At 39.3% G+C, this 22,054-nt stretch overlaps 1 protein-coding gene and 1 long non-coding RNA gene across 2 annotated transcripts in view; one reads left to right on the forward strand and one right to left on the reverse strand.

The window, feature by feature from the left end:
- Positions 1 to 2,669: 2,669 nt before the first annotated feature.
- LOC309967025 (histone-lysine N-methyltransferase SETMAR) lies at positions 2,670 to 11,787 on the reverse strand. Its single transcript, XM_082847477.1, has 2 exons — positions 11,603 to 11,787; positions 2,670 to 4,583 (listed from the first exon to the last, which is right to left on the reverse strand). Exons 1-2 carry the CDS (start codon positions 11,717 to 11,719, stop codon positions 3,744 to 3,746), a joined length of 957 nt encoding a protein of 318 aa, XP_082703603.1. The 5' UTR covers positions 11,720 to 11,787; the 3' UTR covers positions 2,670 to 3,743.
- Positions 11,788 to 11,884: 97 nt separating this feature from the next.
- LOC309966864 overlaps positions 11,885 to 22,054 on the forward strand; it is a 232,960-nt gene continuing 222,790 nt past the window's right edge. Inside the window, exon 1 of the long non-coding RNA XR_014326485.1 lies at positions 11,885 to 11,996. This is a non-coding gene — a long non-coding RNA (uncharacterized lncRNA). The remainder of the gene's footprint in view (positions 11,997 to 22,054) is intronic.

Genomic DNA, 22,054 nt, shown 5'->3' on the forward strand with positions numbered 1-22,054 from the left:
AAGAATTGCATTCATGCTGTCTGAGAGGAAGGATCTGACTAATTAATCCATCCATGTTCTTACCAAATTAAGCACTCCTACTGTTCAAAATCTCACTGCGCTGTGAAGCAGGGTCTGTCTCTGATAGTGGTGATAGCCACAAAAAAATCACCACCTTAGACACGGTCATGTTTTGTTTTGAGGACATAAAGCAAGTGGAGAAGAATTTCCTTGGGATCTGAGAGTGTTTATTCGTGAGAGCAACGTTCACAGTTACAGGTTACCAGTTTCCAAGTGAGAGGCACCCGTATCTTCTTGTTTCATTTTCTTATGACAGCTTTATGGAGATATAAATCATGTAACACGACAGTCATCACTTGAAAGGGGTTTTTAGTATATTCATCCTAAAAAGAAACTCTGAACCCATTAGCAATCACTTCCTATACCTCCCTCTCCACCAGCCCCTGGCAACCATTAATCTACTTTATGTGTCTATAGTTGCTTATTCTGGACATTTCATATAAATAGGATCATACAAGTTGTGGCTGTTTGTATCTGGCTTCTTTCATTTAACATAGTATTTTCAAGGTTTATCTATGTTGTGGCATTTGTCAGTACTTCACTCCTTTTCCTGGTTGAATAATACTCTGTGATATGGATACCACATATTGTTTATTCATTCATCAGTCAGTGGACTTTTGGGTTGTGTCTACTTTTTTGCTATTACCAATAATGCCACTATAAAGATTGCATACAGTTTTTGGTGGGACATGTTTTCGTTTCTCTTGGATCTATTACCTAGGAATGGAGTTACTGGGACAGGTGGTTACTCTATGTGTAACATTTTAAGGAACTAACCAAATGGCTTTACAAAGTACTTGTGCAATTTTACAACTCTACCAGCAATATACGAAGGTTCTAATTTCTCCACATCCTTGTCAACACTTGTAGTTGTCTTTTTGGTTATAGCTGTCTTAGTGCTGCATCATTGTTTAAACGCTTTACAAGTGTTAACTTATTTGATTCTCCCAAAAATGCTGTATCCAAAAAAGGGAATTCAGAGTTAGAGGTTCAGTAACTTGCTGAACACTAACACACTGGAGAGGAATATGTAATAAGGAATATGTTACACAGAGAACATTATTTGAACACTCAAGGGAATGAAAACAACTTTGGGAGATTTTTTCCCCCTTTTTAAATGAGATCTTCCTGAGTTTAAGATAAAATCCTCTGTTCTATGCAAATTAGTCTACCGTTGATGTACTTAATCCACTCCTGCCTTATGCTTCAGAGTTAGGCAGTATTGGGGCTTAAGATTGAAACAGGGAGGGAGAAAAATAATCTCTGAATATTCATTTCAATTAAGGCAAAATTTTCCATTTAGCCAAGAACAGAATCTATCAGCCACTGATATTTTGTGAATATTAATTTTAAATTTAAAAACATTAATTTAAAAAAGATTTGAAAAGTTTTGTCCTCCAAGTATGATCTTTATTATTCTTGGGCCAAAACAGTTTCCAAGGTACACGTTTCCACATTCTTAGTGAATTCAGTGGAAATTGACTTCAGAGCCATTTTTATGTTTTAATTCCATGAAGACCCATAACACCTTTTAAAATTCTAATTTTATACTAATTTATAATTGTAAAAAAGTTATGTTTTTTATATTAGGATAATAGTCAAGCAGAAGTATATCTTTTAATGTTTGCTCTCAAAAGTAGAAGTGTCAACTTTCTTAGGAACATGGCAATTAAGTAAATGCAGTTAACTCACTACCTAGAAAAGACTTGGAAGAGTCTTCAACTCTTACTTTAGGAATCTTATTTCCAGGCTACATTGCTATTTAAGAATAAACTTGTGGGGCTTCCCTGGTGGCACAGTGGTTGAGAGTCCGTCTGCCGATGCAGCGGACGTGGGTTCATGCCCCGGTCCGGGAAGATCCCACATGCCGCGGAGCGGCTGGGCCCATGAGCCATGGCCGCTGAGCCTGCGCATCCGGAGCCTGTGCTCCGCAATGGGAGAGGCCACAACAAGTGAGAGGCCCGCGTACCGCAAAAAAAAAAAAAAAAAGAATAAACTTGTGTGTGAGTACAAAAAACTCCAAGGGTCTATATTCAGTGAGTTCTGTCTTGGAAGAGACATCAAGATGGAGGATGCTGCTCGTGTCCTAACTGGAGTATTTCTGATACACAGACGGTGATATTCAATAGATACGGAGCACAAGGAAGAAGGAAAGGGTATCTGGAACATCAAACAGTGAGCCACTCATGTTCCTTCTGACCATTTCCTTATTGCCTCTTAAGTAGCTCAGTTACTAGAAGCCCCTGTGAGGAGGAGAAAGGCCATTTTAAAATGAGAGATACAAGCTGCCTTACAAAAAGCAGGACTGCTTCAGAGAAATCAGTTATAGAGGAAGGCTGGCAGGGAGAAATGATGAGTTTGGAGGAAAAATTCATTCTGTTTTAGACACTGCACATTTGTAGTTTGGGGCATTTTATGTGTACTCTACTATCATCTATTCACATGGAACCATTCCTGATAATGTTATGTGAATACGCAAACCCTAACATAGTTATTAACAGTTTTATTGAGATATAATTCACATACCATACATTTCATTCACTTAAAATGTACAACTATCCTACTTATGATATCATACAGGAGTAGAGTGTTATATATAACATGGGTCCCTATGATATAACTTTGAAAGCACAGAGTCTCCTGGTGGTAGGGTCTAAATGTACTAGAAAAAGAAATAATAGATTTTTGCCTCTCCAGAAGTTTAAATTGAATTATAAAACTCCCATCACCTTTGGTGGTGTTGACAGGGTTATTTTCATGTCGTTAATACATGAAGTGAGGCTGTTTGAAGCATAACTTCACAAGCCTTGAAGTACAGCAGGTATATAGCAAAAATTTTACAATTTGTTTCCTTTTATGACTTTTCGTTATACGTGGAAGTCATTCTCATGGTTATATTTTTCACTATTGGTGATAATCATTAGGGTTTTAGCAGGTGATAATTAATCATGCCCTTTTCCTTGATATGTTTAGAAACAGATGAGAAATAAACAGCTGGAGTCATACAGAAATGAAAATACCAGCCTTATTACTGATAAGATTGACTGGAAAGGAAGGTTTAGGTATTCAGCCATCAGGGTTTCCTTGGATCACTGATTAGGTTTGGTGCTAGTACTAGAAAGTTCAAAATAACAGTGGCATAAATGACGAAGACACAGTTTCTCACCGAATAGTCCAGAGGTGTCAGATCAGGGCTGGTAGAGTGTTGGACAGTGTACAGCCTCCAGACTCCTTTCAATTTTGCTGATTTGCTATGTGTGGCTTCCTTCTCCAAGGTTATTTTGGGGTATGGCATGGATGCTTCAGCTCCAGTTATCATGTATACATTCCAGCCAAGAAGAAAAAAGAGTGGGATAAGGGAAGGATATCTCCACTTAAGGGCACAACGTTTTCCCTCATATCCCACTAGCTATGACATAGTCCCTTAGCCACATCTCACTAGGAAAAGTGAGCATTCTCGGCAGTCGTGTACCCAGCTAAAAACTGCGAATTCTATGATAGAAGGGGAGAGAGAGTGTTGCTGGACAATCTGTAGTCTCTGCCACATTCCTAAGTTACAACCACTGGGCTCCCCTACAGTGAGGGGCAAGCTTCTTACCACAGAGCAGAGACTGACCCTGAGGGTGAACTGCTTGTAAGAGGGGAACCCAGGAAGGGCTGAGCCAAACACGCTCGATTCCTCCTCATTCTCGTCCACTGCGAGGCCAGACACGCTTCTGCTCTACTTTTCCTTCCTCACTCGTGTTTGGCTTTTCTAAGGGGCAGTACAGTGAGCTGTCATAAGGCAGGAACGCAGCACATGATTCAGCACCACAATAACAAGGTTTCCTTAATTTCCCATTATCCAACCTTTCTTTGTCTTCACTATCCAGCAGATTAAGAAATCTTCCTGAATAGTCATAAGAGAGCTCTTCTTCTGGCACAATGTCTTTGGCTGCAAAAAGTGCCAACTTTGGTACCATCGAGTTGATTCGGACAGGAATCATCAATAGGTTTGGCTCACAAGAATGGTTAAGGAATCTTCCAATATTTCCTATAGAGGTAGGATCAATGAACGTTTCCATTACCTGCCCATTATAAACATGCTCCCTGACGGCTATAATGTAATTCGAATCGTGTATTGTTTGTAACTGAATTCTTCTCTGTACTTCTGGGAATCCTAAAACCTCGCCAGCATATTCACAGACAAACCGTCCTTTTGGTATAAAGTCCAAGGTACGAAGTCCCCAGCCTTTGCGATCTGTCTTGAACACCTGGAGGTGGAACTGCAGACCCCGCTGGACCACTCTGTTCCTGCAGTGGTCGCTGCACTGACACAGGACATTGCATTCGAAAACTGGCTCAGCGCACTTTGCTTCTGATCCTATGTGTCTGAGGCATAAATTATCATCATAGTTCTTCTCACGACGGAGACAGGAGCAAGTTCCAGGGAGGCAGGGAGTTTTGAGACAAACGCATCCGGGAAAGGTTATCAGAGTGGGATCAGTGTCTCCTCCAGGCCCGGCTACATGATCAGGAGTATACTGCAAAAAACAGAAATACTGTTAAGTCAGCACGGCAGGTCATATATCTCATCTGTATTTCAAGCAGCTTTTGGCTGAGACAGTTTCTAATTCCAACAAACAGAATGAAACAAAAATGACAAAATGCAATATATTACAATATTGCCTGAAAACATCTCTCTCCAATTTAAAAACCAGGGTTAATTTTTAGATTTAAAATTTGGTGGTTTCCTTTTAAGCAGTGGAAAAATTTATGTATTTTTCTCTTATCAGATATTGAAAAATTTGTAATCCATTTTGTTTCCCTGTTAGCTTTAGGTGTCAGGAAAATCAGTGCCGAATTTAGGTTTTGAATGCAGTTATGTGTTTTCTCCTTGGCTTTTATCTCTTTCACATTTATCTGATAATACAAATGCATATATGTATTTTTATTGTGAGTTACCTCAGATCCTTTTTGGGGATAAGAAAGTCATAAATGATAAATCAATGAAAAATGGCCTTTGGGAGAGAGTCTTCCATTGATTTTTTAAAAGAATTTTTAAATTTGAAGATTATCTGAATTCTTATATATTCTCTCATGTTTTTAAAAAATGCTATTACCTTATAGTTCTATTTGAGTCTTCACAAAGTTAAAAGCAGAAATTTGGCAAAAAACTTGCAGAGATAATTCCAAAAATTGTCACATAATATTAATAGATATTGAAATTTATTGTAGATATATTATGTACATGTAAAGAAATCCTGTTCTTATTAAGTGTGAAAGGGAGAATACAAAAAACTTTGTCTTTTACATGTACCTGTATTTTCAAAATGTTACATTTATAAAATGTTATGATAAAGAAGTCTTAAGTCTAAAGTGTCTCTGTGAAACCTGACCTCTGGTTATTTCCTCACTGGCAGAATGAAGCATATTCTCAAACCCTGAAGATTACAGTATCTCTCATGAGCCCAGCATATTTCTTCATGTATAGAACAATTCATTTATTTATACTTGTTTTGTTCCAGAAAGGATTTAATGAAGCTTACAAAGAGGGAAGATAAATGAACAATAGGTAAGGAAAGTAAGGTGAAGGGAAAAATAAGTCGAGAGAGCTTAGACACACTAAGTGTGCAGCAGAAGTAGACTGGACATTTGGCTCTGCCCAAGAACAACCACTGCAAAGAGGGAAATATGATTAGATGTATGGCTTATACTGTCTGTAAGGAATAATCTCACTGTTCAGAAGCATTGACTGTTTCTAGTATGGAGATGGGAGAGAAATTTGACAAATGAGTCTGTCTAAACCATTCTTTTCCAGGACGCAGTTTCATGGGCTGTTTTTCATTTCATTCATTCCGACCCTCAATAAAGGCTGTTGGCATCCTGCCACATGAAGTCAGTAAGAGCAGTTCTGCAAGAGACCAGTCGACAGAATTTAGCATATCCAGAGGAACGTCAATTATTAGCCTTTCAGTCAATTATCCATTAACATTGTGTCAATACTTTTAGAAAAAGTATTGAGCAGCATGTAGTTATACTCCCTGTGGAGGCCTTGGTGGAGCTATGCAGTGAGGTGCAAAATCCTATACTTTAAAAAACCCTGAGCTAGTGGGGAAGGATTGACATCCTTCTGTGAAAGGGTGGTGAGTGGGCGTACCTGTGGGGGAGGGGGAGAAGGCCAATACTGCTTAAAAAGTGATTTGGGGGTGGAGAGTGGAAATAGCTTCTCCCGTTTGTGTCGGTTCTTACAGCTTTAGCTTAGCAGAGATGTCATAAAAGGATGAAGGATGGCTTCGAAAAAGATGCCCCATCAGTCAAATTCAATGACTGCTGTCTTTTACAGAATCTACTTCCAGACTTTAAGAGTCAACTTAGAAATGCTTACTGAGACATTTTAAAAAGTGCTTGTAAAATGAAGATTTTACTACCACTTTGTTAAACTTTTCATGAAGAATTCTTTTCACTTGATTTGTTCTTAAAGGTGCATAAATTTTAATGTACTATAGAAATCATTAAACTCTAAGGTGATTTATTTATTTATTTTTTGATGCAGATAACCACTTTTAAAATAAGCTCTGACTTACTGTAGTTTTCTAACCAGGAGAGCATATTATTCCTTGTTGAACTTATTTGCATATGGATAAATACTTTCTGGAAAAAATACTATTATTTGCTTATTTTTACTTTTATTTTTACATTTAAAATAAGATTTTGGAGAATCTGGTGATACATTTTTAAAAATTCTTCAATTTAAACTTTTTGCACAATCTCAGATCCTTTAGAGACTTAGATTACAAATGGTAGCTGATTCCAAATGAGCTGCAAACACCGTCCAAAGGATAATAGAGACTTCTGGATAATCTTCCTGTTTAAAGAGAACATTTTTTTCCCCTTGATCCATGTAATCATTGACCCTGATACCAATAATAATCACAAATCATTTTATCTCTATATGTTTCCACTTTCTCCTTCGTAAAAAGGTTGGTTAAATACCATTCCAAAAAGATATTTTACCTGATGTAGAAAAATGGCTATACTAAAGAATAGTCTTTTGAAAACTGTGGTCTGATTTAACATATCATTATGTAATCATCTATCTTTTCAGGTATCTACATATTGAAAAGTTAATTATTTTTTTCAGAAATAATCTGACATTTTATTCAAATATTTATATGCCATATAAACTTAAATTCTGCGTTTCAGAAAGCTAATGTTAAGTGTGTTACAAATTAGGAATCAGCTGGCATCAGCTTAAATACTCCCCATTTCTAACACTCTTTCCATAGTCTGTACCCTACTCCCTGGTACAAAGCCCAGGACCAAACTGATCCAAAAAGGGTGTTACCCTGAGGGGTTTTTGTGCTTACCCTAAGCCAAGGAGAGATCAAATCCGGGACATGTTTTAAAATCAATGCAGCATCTATTCTTCTTCTGATGAAAGCATCCTGAGTCTTCCCAGGGGAACCCTTCTCACTCTTGTCTTAATGGTTTGCATGGGGCTTCAGGTTGGGTGGGCCCTAAACCTGGCTAATCAGAACATCGCTTGCTCTTTTCAACAGTATTTTTGGTTCATGGATGGGCATAGGACATAAGCCAGGTCAATGAAATATAGTTCTGGGACTCCTGCTGAAAAAATTAGGGAAGAGGCATTCTTTTTCCACTGGGTTTGCTAAACTACAGAGTATCCATCAGGCATTCCCAAGTTGTACCACACACATAAGACCTACTGAGTGTGTGGCCCACCACAGGAAAGGGGAGCAGGGGTGCGAAGCAGGGAGGTGGTAGAGAGAAATATCTGATGACACCTTGAGAGTTCCTGGATCCAGAGATGCCTACAGTTAACAGTCTCGGACTTTGCTGTTATATGAGGAAATTCCTTCCCTTTTTTGCCTGAGTCAGTTTGTGTTGTATTTACGTTTCTTGCAAACAAATAAGTCTTGACTAATAAACCCAGGGTGGAAGCTGAGAATGGTTCCAGGAAATGGCTGGAAAATTTAGTCAAAGATATAAACGGCTAATGAGCAATGAGGTCTCCAACCGGGAGGTGAGAATGGAGCAAAGCGTGAAGGAGGCTAGCCAGGAAAACTGTGACTGTGGCCTGAACACTGGGCAAGCAGTGGAGAACGTCTTAATGCAGAACATGGAATGTCCTAGAGGAGACACATACAGGACTAGGATCTCATTAGCACTGTGACCTTACAGCGAGTGACTTGCTAAAGTATGCGATGGCAACTATAAAAGAGGGACACTACCTATATCTGAGGGGGGAAAGGTTCTCAAGAAATTTAATGAACATAACACTATACTCTGTGTGGGCCACTTTGTACTTTTAAAATAGTAACTTTCTTAAATTCTTCTAGATATTATTTCGAGATTTTATATTTAAAACATCATATATTTCTGGCACATTAAGCTCTCTAAACATTCCCTTTCTATTTCTCTTACAGGTTTCTGTGAAGGAAATAAATGTGAGAAACCACGTAAAAAGCTTTCTCTAGTGGCTGGCACATTAAGTGTTCAATATGAATTATGCAGGCTATCTAGTAGGGTGGTGAAAAAAATAGGTTTGGAGTTAAACTTCTCAGGTTTAAACATACTCAAACCAAAATTATGTTTGGAAAACCATATGATTATAGTCCTACCTCCATTATTTATCCATCTTGATGGGGGGAAACTGAGAGTTGACCCAGCACAGACTGCTTTCAATCATCAGTAAATATTACCTTATTGTGTATTGTATGCACATGCTGGGATTTAGAAAGAACAACTCAGAAAAATACAAAGGAGGACATGAAGAATGGGATTTTTATCATTTTTTCAGTAGTCATAACAAAAGCTTTACTTTTTCCTGGTATGTATCAAAGTACAAAATTGATCATGTAAGAGTTGAGAATAAATACAAAACGATCAGTGCAAAATGCACTAGAAACCAGATCCTTGAAGAACTGGATGGAGACTTCACATTTTGTGACAGAAAACTTGAGAATTTTTTTATAAACTATGGTCACCCAAGAAGCCAAAATGTAAACAGAGGACAGCATGTTAAAGTGCAATTATATTGTACCTCCTTGGCTACAATTAATTTCTCCCTTATCTGAAGTAGACCTGCACTTATTAATAGTATGAACTTTGGGATCTAAGTGGCATAGACTGTTGGGCTCTAAGTGTGTAGGTCCGACCTTTCTACCAAATGTCTTAAGGAAAGGCATGGTCAGGAGGTTTGGGGTATGGAGTGGTGATAGGGGTTGGGTTCCTATCCATAGTACTAGGCACAGAGCAGGGGCCTCAGGAAATATTATTTGATTGCTTAATTGAAGCTCTTAATAATTTTTGATTGGAAGACTAACTTTTCTGAGTCACATTCTGTACCAAAACCCCAGAAACTGAAACATGACACTGCACAATATTCTGGGCTTAAAATCTAGGCCTCAATTCTGAATTTTAAGGAAGTGCTGTGGAAATCTTCATTCCATTTTTGGTTGTTTTGAAACACCAGCTACAAGAATCTTTGTACTTGGCCTCTAGCCCCATGAGTTTGTTTTTTCTCCAAGCAGCTATTAGGAGACTGTGAGCCAGACAATTCTTGTCAAGGTCATGTTGAGACCTTAAAAAGGATATTTGAAGCTGGTTTTAGAAACCTGAAAAATGGCTAGATCCAACTCTTAGTTCAAGAAAATCAATCGGTTTATTTTCTACTTGTCTTTTGACCCCGATGGCATTATGATGTGCTTGTTTCCGATCTGAACATTTGAATGTTCTTTTTGCCTTTTCATACAGGACCCAAAGGCAAACTAGACACAAAGTTATTTTTACTCTGAGTTTTTCATGCCTTAATTCTTATGTGTGCACATGCCTGTGAAGGCAGGGTTTGGGGCAAGCAAGCTGTTCTGACCTTTTGTAAGACTGGTATTGTGCTCCATGAATATATGGAAGCAAACTAGTTGAAGGCCCTTTTAGGCTTGTTATTTACATGTTTCAAGCATGTTTTATCTTCTTGGTAAGACTATAAGCTCCTTAAGGAATGGATCCTGTCTTCTATTTGTAACTCTAAGTCTACCTAGAGCTGTGCATACAGCCAGGAAGCTAGAACACTGTGGGATTGAGTCTTAGTCTCCTAATTTTCATTTATGCCCATCAACTATAGGTATAAGGATCAATCACAAGGCTTCCTCTGCCCCCCATATAGTGCTTTCCATATGCTCTTGTAAGCTCAAGGGCAGGAATTGGCACCATCTTATCTTCTATGCCTAGCTTAACACAGTGCCAGGCACATTATAGGCACTCAATTATCTTTTGAAGAAAGAGAACATATGTCAATGTTTTAGACCAGGCATTCAGCAATGTTTGGTCTTCAATAAGCTTTTAGGGATCAGTGTTCAATATGGCGCTAGCCACCTGTATCATTAATGATAAACTGCCTAATGTAGTTTGAGGAAAACTAACCATTTCTAACATTAATAGCCTGCTCTACTCTTTGAAAACTGCTGAATCTGTCCTCTTATTTGATTTTCAAAATAACCCTAGGAAGGACAGACAGGGTTTGATATCAATAATGGGTGTGACAAGGGCACTAAAACTTTAATTATTTTCATTTTGCAGATGAAGAAACTCAGGCTCTGAGACATGGCTAAGATGCTAAGCCCTGAACCTAGCTCTCCTACTTCCAAGTCCAGGGCTCTTTCCACTCCAACCAACAATCCTTGTTTTTTTTTTTTTTTTTTTTTTTTTGTCATTCCTTGTTCCTTAGGCAACATGCAGGCCAAGGTCAAAGGGGTGAGAAGGTTGGAGCACAAAGGCCTTTGAGGTAATAATAGTAGTTAACATTTATTGAGTTCTGTCAGCAAACCAGGAACTGTATTTTACTTGTAATTCTCGAAGCAATCCGGAGAGAGGTATTACTATTTTAATCGCACACGGGAGGACTCTAAGGCTTAGCTGAGGCTATTTATATTTGCCAAAGTGCTCACAGCATGAGGGAAACCTCAACTAAATGACTCTAGAAGCTAAGTTTTTAATCATGACACTAGGCTAAGATCCGTTAATGGGCCCCATGGCTTATCTTACAAACAAGACATTTGAGACCAGAGAGGCAATGATTTGCCCCAGATCTCAACGAGTTCTGGGGACAGAACCAGGACAAAAAGCCAGGTTCTCACGGCTCTTTCCAAGGGACCTCATGAGACCTCTGGTTTTGCCTTCAGGGAACTGCCAGTCTATGCGCAGAAAAGAACATGTAAAGGTCATTGCGAAGGGTTAATGGGAAAAGACCGAAACCTGTGAACTATTTAAGAGCTTTTCCCGCTAGCAGACTGTGCGATCGGGTTAAAAAAAAGGTCTAGAAACTTGGAGACAACAATCGAAGCACTACCACGTAGGGTAATTGAGAACTGAACCCAGCTACCACTTACCCCGGCAATCCACCCGAAAGGGCGCCAGCCCCATCCCCGGGCTGCGCGCGCAGCGCTCGTGACCGCCTAGCTCCGCCTCCATAGAAAAGGGTACCGGCCACGCCCTCGGGGGCCGCGCGCAGCTCTTGGGCTGGCCGAGCCCCGCCCCCTACCTGAAAGGGCTCTGGCTCTGTCCCTGGGGGCCACGCGCTCACAGGCAAATTTTCCAGGCGGCGCGCGACGTCCAGCTGCTCCGTCAAGGCCTCAGGCTCCTCCTCAGAGGCCGCCATCCCGCAGGGCCAGTTCTGCACGGCTTTAGCGGCCGTTTTGCGCCGACACGATGCGTCTACCACCTAGACTCTCTTGAACCTCGCAGAGGGCGCTGGGAGTCGGGTCCCGGGGCCGCACAGCCTCATGGGAGTCGTAGTTTTTATCTCCCCTATCAGAAGTTTGCCTGTGAGGGCGTCACCTCCCTCGACTCTCACTCTGCGTTCCTTGACTTTTTTTGGTCTGGCTCGGTTTTTGTTTCGAGCCAGGTGCAGAACAGATAATACAAAACCTTGTAAGGTATGGACAAAGCTTTGGGAACACACAATGAAGTGCTTGAATTTTTCCTGTGAGCCCAGGGAGGGTTTTCGAGGCGAGGTCGTTTGTCCGTGTGTCTGAGGGTTTGGAAGCTAGCTGGCGCGGGGGCAGGGGCGCGCCCTAAGCTGAGGGAGTAAAACACCCCCGGATCTCCGAAGTCCTGGAACTTGTGGGGCAGCTGGGGTGTGTGTGATGGTTTTGCGTTCGGGGGCGGAATAGCCTGACTGGGCGTCGGAAGGCTGTGTATCGAGTCCGCCGCGCGCTCCCAGACTGGGATCCCTGTTTCCTTTCGGCTTCCCCTGCTCTGAGGAAACCGATACCCGCCCCGCAAAGGATTCCGATAACGTCGAAATTGCTGAATCCAGTGGAATATTTTCAGCCTTCCCAAAGCTCGCTGACCCGATTGTTCTGCTGCTTCTATGTGAAACCGTCTCTCCTCTCAGTTTGTGGGCCCCCGTCCTGGGTGCGCTTGCCTTGCGCAGACCGTCCTCACTCTCCTGTCGTTCTCGGGCCTGACTCTGAAATGGGGGCGGGTGTCACTCAGGTTTCTGCCCCGGGCCCCTTTCTCACCTTCTCTGGGTTCCTCAGTAATAGCATCCACTCCCTGGCTTCAGATACTATCACAAAGTATTAGGTCTTCATCTCCAGCCCAGCTGGAGATGGATATGCGGTTATGGTTTCTATTTTCTGTCTTATATGCACCTTAAGTTCAAAGTGACCTGAGTTGACTTATTCTTCTGCACATCTTTCTTTACCCCTTTAAAATAATGTAGGAGAATAAGTTGTCCATGATCTCCAGAGCTACCAAAGTAACACACCAAAGCATTTTCCTGAATTCTTTCCTCTCCCTAGAGTGCCGTAGCCAATAATTTCCTGGCCAAATCTTGTTGATTCTACTTTCATAATGTTTTTCATTTTCATTTCTTCTCACTCTCAGGCTCTTGTTCCTTGCTTGAACTCTTTTTTTTTTTTTTTTTTTTTTGCGGTACGCGGGCCTCTCACTGTTGTGGCCTCTCCCGTTGCGGGGCACAGGCTCCGGACTCGCAAGCTCAGCAGCCACGGCTCACGGGCCCAGCCGCTCCGCGGCATGTGGGATCTTCCCGGACGGGGCACGAACCCGCGTCCCCTGCATCGGCAGGCGGACTCTCAAACACTGCGCCACCAGGGAAGCCCCTTGCTTGAACTCTTGAAGTGATATTTTTCAAATTTAACATTCTCCATACCCTCACATTCCCTTACTGCTGCTTCTACAATGATCTTTTGAGCATGCAAGTCCAATTACTGTATTTTGCTGCTTAAAACCCTGTGTTTGCTCCATGTTTCTCTCAAAGTCCACCTTCTATATTCTGGCTTATCAGTTCCTTGAAGATCTAGATCCTACCTGTTTCGTTAGTCTCTGTTTCGAAAGTCTTGTTCTATTTATGTTTTGTCAACAAGCCATGTTGCTTGGGCTTCTGCCACCTTTGTTCATATTGTACTTGGGTCGCCAGTGCCTTTTCCCCATACTGTCTGCCCACTCAGCTCAAGTGTCCCCTTCTCTGTATCTTTACTGACGCTGTTTCCCATAACATTGGTTACCGTTTTCTTTGTTCTCCCATTTTACTCTGTAAGTGGTTTGCATAGTTCCAGCAACTCTTTAGTATACTCATAGGGAAAGCTCTTCTATTGAAGTTGTAAAAATTATATATACATAGGAAGAGACAGACAGAGAGATACAGAGAAAGAGACATGGAGAGGAAGATAGAAACATTTTGTTTTAATTTAAATACAGTTGCCCCTTGAACAACATGGGTTTGAACTGCCCAGGTCCACTTACATGTCGATTTTTTTCCAATAAATACCACAGTGCTACACAATCCACAGTTGACTGAATCCACAGATGCAGAACCATGGATATGGAGGGCCTCCTATAAAGTTATACATGGATTTTCAACTGTGCAGAGGGTCGGTTCCCCTACCCCTGTGTTGTTCAAGGGTCAACTGTAATTTTGGTACATTTATTTACAAGTCTTTTGATATAGGGCCAAGGTGATGGGGTTTTTTGTTTGTTTGTTTTGTGGGTCTACCGATTAGAATTCCATGTCATGGTTACTTTGAGTTCCAGTTTGGGTGTCTCTAAAGTGGGGCAGGAACTAAAAGATACTGAAGCAATCAGAGTTCATAGTCTGTTTTTTTTCCCCCCCCAGTCTTTTAAAGTTTTCTTACAGTTACTTCAATAGCAAAACATTTTTATTAGTGATTTGCCTTTTTGTCAAGTCTTTCCAGAGTATGTTACTTAGTTTTCTTGTGTGGGGGAATCTCTTTACACTCATAGTTCATCATTATTCCCTCAGCTATTATAATAAATTGTATCTGACATTTAACAGTGACTTAGTTTGGGCTGCTATAACAGAATACCATAGACTGGGTGGCTTAAACAACAAACATTTATTTCTCACAGTTCTGGAAGCTGGCAGTCTGAGATCGGGGTGCCGGCCTAGCTGGCTTCTTAGTGAAGTCTCTATTCCTTGTTTGCAGATGGCTGCCTTCTCTTTGTATCCCTATGTGGGGAAACAGAAAGGGTTAGCTATCTTCCTCTCCTTATAAGGATACTAATCCCATCATGGGGTTGTACCTTCATGACATGAAAGGTCCCACCTCCAAACACCATCATATTATGGCTTCAACATCTGAACTTTAGGGGGACACAACTATTTGTTCAGAAGCAAATAGGTTTGGGAATAGACACTTGGATCCGGCTTATGATGTGTATCCATGCACGTAAAAAAGTCACTTAATTTTGCACTGAAGTACGCATGTCTGATATAAAAACCCATTTTTGAGAGCAGCTTTAGAGGGAAGGAGACAGGAAATTGATTTTATGTAGAAAAGTACCAAGGAGTAATGGTACATAGGGTCTGGAATCAGACATGTCTAAATTCATAGTTCTACTTGGCTGGTTTCTGACTATGGGCAGCAGTAGGTAACATTCATTGAGTTATTACTATGTGCCAGACACCATTTAAGAATTTTACATATACTAATTCATTTAATTTTCATAATAAGCTATTAATACTTGAAACCTTATTGAAATGGTTCATCAAGGGTCATTTTAGATTCAACTAAATGTTCCGACTCACAGGACTCTCATAAGCTGCACGGGTCATTAGGTTCACTCAGAAGGTCACACCCTGCCAGCACAGAGGCTTCAGATGTTCTTTGGGAATAGTGCACACAGGCAGTTATCACACGGTAGGTTATTACACAGTAGGTTACAAAACTGCCTTGGAGTGTTCTTTGTCTTCCCAGAGGATGGCTCAAATGCAAGAGGAGATCCTTATTAATAGGGTGTGGGATCATCCTGAATTAGAAGCCTTAAACCCCATTGGAACCATAGGCTTGAAGGTAGTCACCTAGTAAATAGTTTATCAGACATGGCTGTGTACTTGCTCTAACTTAGGAGATAGTTACTTAGGTAATGCAAATGGCTATAGTATAATTGAGGGATGTAAGGAAGGTTTAGGTAAAGTGGAACTTCAACAGAAGGAAAGATTACTTGTAGCTGGGAAGATCAGAGAAAGCTTCATGGAGAAGGGGCTACTTGCCGTAGGCCTTGAAGAATGAGTAGGATTTATGAGATTAGGAAAGGGCCTTGCAGGCAGAAGGAGTAGCAGGAGTAAAGGAATAAAGGCATGTGTAGAGAAAAGAGTATTTTCATGTTGGATAGAGGTCAGGTTCATTTCATTTTTCAGGAATTGTAAACAATGAAGGAATTTTGCAGAAATCCAAAGAACATGCTGTCCTTTCATTTTAAGAAACATTTTTGAACACTGAGTACATGCACAGTGCTACATTTGCCAATTTGGGGAATGTACCATGAAGAAGACATAGTGTCCAAGGAGAGCTTCCAATCCAGTAAACAAAGAACTATATACACCCAGAAATTAATAAGAACTATAAGAATGTTAAGATGGAATTATATGAGCAGTGAGGAGAACCACACTCGCTGCTTATTATACTGTTTTTCTTTTTGACTCTTGGTAATATTGTTTGCCCTTTGGAAAAAGTGTTTTGAAGGATCCATTCTATTTTTTTTTTTCTAAAGCTGTCAGTGATGGTGCTTCCAGAATAAGATATTCAGTTCATGTCCTGCCTTCAGTTCAATTTGTTTTTATCTTTCTGGCAAAGGATCCCAAAGTATTTTATATAAGTGTGATATTAAAATAATGAGAGGGTGTTTGCAGGGTGATATAACCAATCTTCAGAGTGCCAAGCAGTCAGTCTTTCATTTTTTCCAGGTCTAAAAACCTATCTTATTTCCTCCAGACACCTGTTCTTCGCCTACTGGGAGCCCGAATCTTCAAAATTTGTTCTTAAAACCATTATAGCTACTTGGTGAAAAAAAATGTATCCGTGGACAGTAATGAGTTGCCCAAATTGACTGTTATAAATAAGGCTTGGACCTGATTATTATATTGATTATTCACATTTCTTTTGGCTTTTTCACTGGCAGGAAAGAAAATAATCTGGTCAATAATAAATTTAAAAATTAAAGAAAAAGAAAATGCAATATAGTAAAATTCTAACATTTTATATATTCAATTATCTTTAGCTAAATTATGGACTATGACCATATGACCTTCCTGTTTTTTAACAAGAATGGCCTTTAACTGACATGTTTTCCTTAGGCTTTTTTGGCCAGTGTTTTAATGAAGTTTTGCATGATTTTGTATTCAGAAGCCATTCTTTCATTAAACCTCACTAGCATTATCTGAGCTTAATCTGGGATATACTTTACAGTCAGTGATAAAAGGTCTAAAGTTAGCAGAAATTATATATTTATTGGTGTTAATGATAGCATGAATAAAATAGTTTGGAACATCTTAGCTTCCTAATAACTATCACTACCCGATATTAACTAGGCCTAGCATAAGCACTAGATCCTCTCATCAAAGAAAATTGTGTAAATGACATCATTTTGAAGAGAATAAAACATAGTAGTTGATACTTTGGAGGGTTTCTGCCCAACTTGTTGAATATTTCATTTCTGAGAACATGCCACCCCTACACAGCCCATCTCTTGGGGTGAGCTCACTGCAGTCATATTTATATTACACAACCCCTAAGCCTTGGCCCAGACTTTTGACCTCTGGATGCACACCTGATTCAAGCTAGACCAATCAGATTCACTTGATTAGTTGCGACCAAGAAACAGCTAAAACTATTTATAATTTGGGAGCCGAGAGGTAGCTTTATTCAGTATATTGATAAAGAAGCAGAGAAAAGTCAGTCTTCCAAGAGAAAAATAGAGCAGATGAGTAACAAGGAGAGAGGACTTTTTAGTTCTTGATGCCTGTTCATTTCTTGTTCCAGTCACTTTTTGATTCACACAACATATTCATATTCTTATAACAAATTCTTTCTTTGGATTTAGGTTAAGTCAGTGTTTTCTGCTACTTTAGTCAAAGAATTTTGACCAGTGAAAATGATGGCATTATTACAGGCATACTTAGGAGATATTGCGGGTTCATTTCCAGGCCACTGCAATGAACTGTATATCACAAGTGAGTCACACGAATTTTTTGGTTTCCCAGTGCATATAAAAGTTATGTTTACACTATACTGTAGTCTATTAAGTGTACAATAGCTTTATTTCTAAAAAATGTATATACCTTACTTTAAAAATACTTAACGGCTAAGAAATGCTAACCATTATTTGAGGCTTCAGCGACTTGTAATCTTTTTGCTGGTGGAAGGTCTTGCCCTGATGTTGATGGCTGGGATTCATCAGGGTGGTTGTGGTGGCTGTGGCAGTTTCTTAAAATAAGACAATGATAAAGTTTTCTGCATCGATTGACTCTTCCTTTCATGAACGATTTCTCTGTAGCATGTAATGATGTTTGATAGCATTTTGCTCACAGTAGAACTTCCTTCAAAATTGGAGTCAATCCTCTCACATCCTCCAACTGCTTTATCAACTAAGTTTATGTCATATTCTAAATCCTGTGTTGTCATTTCAAAAATCTTCACTGCATCTTCACCAGGAGTAGATTCCATCTCTTCCTTTCGAGAGACCGCTTTCTTTGCTCATCCATAAGAAGAAACTCCTCACCCTTTTAAAATTTTATCAGAAGAATGCAGGCACACCTTCAGGCTCCACTTCTAACTCTAGTTCTCTTGCTATTTCCCCTACATCTATAGCTTCTTCCTCCCCTGAAGTCTTGAACCCCTCAAAGTCATCAGGAGAGTTGGAATCAACTTCTTGGAAACTCCTGTTAATGTTGATATTTTGCCCTTTTCCCAGGAATCAGGAATGTTCTTAATGGCATCTGGAATGGTGAATCCTTTAGAGAAGTTTTTCAGTTTATTTTGCCTGTATCCATCAGAGGAATCACTATCTATGGCAGCTATGCGTTACAGAACATATTTCTTAATAAGACTTGAAAGTCAAAATTACTCCTTGATCTGTGGGCTGCAGAATGGATGTTGTGTTGGCAGGAATGAGAACAACAATCTTGTGGTACATCTCCATCAGAGCTCTTGGGTGAGAAGGTGCATTGTCAATGAGCAGTAATATTTTAAAAGGAATTTTATTTTCTGACCAAAAAAGTAGTCAGAGTAGGTCTCAACGTACTTAAAATATTCAGTAAACCATGGTGTAAACAGATGTGCTGTCATCCAGCCTTTGTTTTTCCATTTGTAGAGCACAGGCAGAGTGGTTTCAGCATATTTCTCAAGGGTTTTAGGATTTTTGGAATGGTAAATGAGTACTGGCTTCAACTTCAAGTCACCAGCTGCATTAGCCCCTAACAAGAGAGTCAGCCTATCTTTTGAAGCTTTGAAGCCAGGCATTGACTTGTCCTCTCTAGCTATTGAAGTCCTAGATGGCAACTTCTTCCAATATGAGACTATTTTGTCTCCATTGAAAATGCATTGTTTAGTGTAGCCACCTTCAGTAATTATCTTAGCTAGATCTTCTGGATAACTTGCTGCAACTTCTTCATCAGCACTTGCTGCTTTGCCTTGAAATTTTATGTTATGGAGATGGCTTCTTTCCTTAGACGTCATCAAACTTTTCTTCTGCAGCTTCCTTACCTCTCTCACCCTTCATAGAATTGAGGAGATGAGGCTTTAACTTAAGGGAATGTCGTGGCTGGCCGGATCTTCTATCCAGACCAATCACACTTTTCCCATATTAGCAATAAAGCTGTTTCACTTTCTTATCATTTGTGTTCACTGGAGTAGCACTTTTAATTTTCTTCTAGAACTTTTCTGTTGCATTAACATCTTAGCAAATTGTCTGGCGCAAAAGGCCTAGCTTATCTCATCTTTCTACATGCCTTCCTGACTAAACTTAATCATTTCTCGCTTTTGATTTAAAGTGAGAGTTGTGTGACTCTTCATTTGAAAGCTTTGAGGTCATTGTAGCTTTATTAACTGGCCTAATTTCAATATTGTTCTATCTCAGGGAATAGGGAGGCCAGAGGGGAGGGAGAAAGGTGGAGGAATGTCCATTTAGGGGAGTAGTCAGAACACACACATTTAGCAGTTAAGTTCACTGTCTTATTTGGGTGTGTTTAATGGCACCCCCCAAACAATTACAATAGTAACATCAAAGGTCACTGATCATAGATCACTGTAACAAATACAGTAGTATTGAAAAAGTTTGAAATATTGTGAGAATTACCAAAATGTGACACAGAGACATGGTGTGAGCAAATGCTATTGGAAATATGGCGCCGATAGACTTGCTTGATGCAGGTTGCCACAAACCTTCAATTTTGTAAAAAACACAATATCTGCGAAGCTCGATGAAGCGAAGTGCAGTAAAATGAGGTATGCCTCTATTACCATTATTATTATTAGAAAGTTTGGGCTGTATAATCAGCTGCTATTGCTCTGTACAGAAGTTAATGTTATGAATTTTTGTTCATTTAAAAAGTTGGTAAGCTATGCTTTTTTAACACTTTGTCTTGCTGATATGTCTTCACTAAAGAACGTCTCCTCAAAATAATGTGAATAAAAATTTACATCAAAAAGTAGTAAAAAATATGAAATTTCTGTCTAGTGGAAGGGATAATAATATAGCGATAATAGCTAGTAGTTATAGTACTACTATATGCCCAATATTGTAAAAAGACAGCAAAATAGAAAGTAAACTGGACAGAAAAAATGTCTTTTTAGTACCTAAAGTTTTATGTCAGAGTATACTGCATGTGGATCATTGTGCAATAAGAGACAATATGGCAATTGATTAAAATAAGTTGAGAGTTATATTTTACAAAATCATGATCCTGTGTTACTTATCCTTTCCAAAGGATAGTAGTTTATGTTTTTGAGTTTGGACTGCTAGTAAATATATGTTTTCAGCAGAATAAAAAGCTTGCCTCTTGTCCGATGTTTTTATCATTGCATCGTGGTTTAATGAAATCCATAATTTCTCTCACTGATATGACAACAAAAAACATAAAGATATAATCACAATCAGAATGTTGTTAGTGTAAGTACTTTAGTTGTAAAGTAAATACCCAGGATTGATGATTATAGAATATTAACTCATAAAAGTATGCAATCAAATGGGGATTGTTTGATAATAGGTGTAGAGGTGAAAGAAGCCAATTATGTATTTATTTAACCTAAAATGTATCAGCAAGGAATAATTTCACTCACCAAAGACCTATGATCAAATTTGTTATCAGGTGTGTTCAACTGTTATTACCAAGGCTATGACAACAGACTTGCTCTGTTTTCAACTTGATCTAGAAAGGCATAGCCTTTCAATGAGTTATGTTCACACATTTTTATTTTGACTTAGGAAGGAAGCTTTGCTTATTACCTATAAGGATACCACCTGTAGGCAGAACATCTTTTTCTTTGCCATGCTGAGTGGCCTGCAGGATCTTAGTTGCCTGACCAGGGATCGAACTCGGGCCTTGGCAGTGAAAGCACCAAATCCTAACCACTGGACTGCCAGGGAATTCCCCATCATGTTTTTTTTTTTAAAAGTACTAGATGTTTCCTCTCCCCATTTATAATGAAGTACAGGGGCCAGCCTCTTCTACTTGTAGTTTTGAAAGGAAAGATGTGTATCCTTTGAAGTTTAGTACCACAAATGTCCTGCTACAGAGAAATTTACCCAGAACATTTAAGCCCAGATCTACAAGGGTCTATAGGATAATTTCATCAGATACCCCCAAGTATCATCTGAGATTAGAATTCTTAGAATTTCAGCTTCTAAATTTCAGCTTCTTGTAATTCCTCATTTCTTAACTTTCTAGACTCCTATTAGCATTTTTTCTCTAGTATCTTCCCAGCTCCAATTCTGGTATTTGGAAGGAGAAAGGAAATGAATCCGAAGAACACAAAAACTAATGCAAAGAATTCTACTCAAGTGCCCAAGACTAACTTGGTTAAAGTATCTCTGGGGAAATGCTGATGATTCATACTTATTTTTAGATATTTCAGCCAAAATTTGGTGTGAAAAGAATCCTCCAGAGTAAAAAACCTTTTTGTTTTCCATTTTCTCAGTAAGAGTTAGTGTGCTAAAGTCTACGTTGTTGCTATGAGTAGGTGGATCTTTGGGTATGAACTGAGGGGTACTATGGAGATTCTTTTTCTCTCACCACACTCATAGTCCAGAAGGACCTTCCCCAGTGTCTGCTGTAATGCCTGAAACCTCCATCGTTAGAATTTTTCCCATTTGTGGTAAGCATTGCTTTCTCCTTGCAGTGCTCTTTTAGAACTCCAGTATTCCTGGGAGAGAAAAAAATGATAAACACATATATGTCTTATCATATTGCTTTCCTTCATGATAAGGAGATAACTTGGGAGGCCTGAGAACTTAGAGGAACTGTAGAGGAGGAGAAAAAAATTGCCAAACAGATCAAATGAACATTTATTGAGCACTTACTAGATTCTTTAGCAATGTTCAAAAATTTCTGTGATGATAAAAATGTTCTTTCCAGCCACATGTGATTATTGGTTACTGGAATATACCTAATGTGACTGTAGAACAGATTTTTAAATTTTATTTAACTTTAATTAATTTAAATTTGATTTAA

The sequence above is a fragment of the Leucopleurus acutus genome, assembly GCF_964270905.1.
Source record: "Leucopleurus acutus genome assembly, chromosome: 10".
In the NCBI taxonomy this organism is placed as follows: Eukaryota; Metazoa; Chordata; class Mammalia; order Artiodactyla; family Delphinidae; genus Leucopleurus; species Leucopleurus acutus.

Excerpts from the sequence above, each read along its gene's own strand:
- LOC309967025 (XM_082847477.1), bottom strand. The coding sequence starts at position 11,719 with ATGGCGGCCTCTGAGGAGGAGCCTGAGGCCTTGACGGAGCAGCTGGAC. Across the intron at positions 4,584-11,602 it reads CAGAGCCAGAGCCCTTTCAG|TATACTCCTGATCATGTAGC; the intron begins GTAGGGGGCGGG and ends TGTTTTTTGCAG.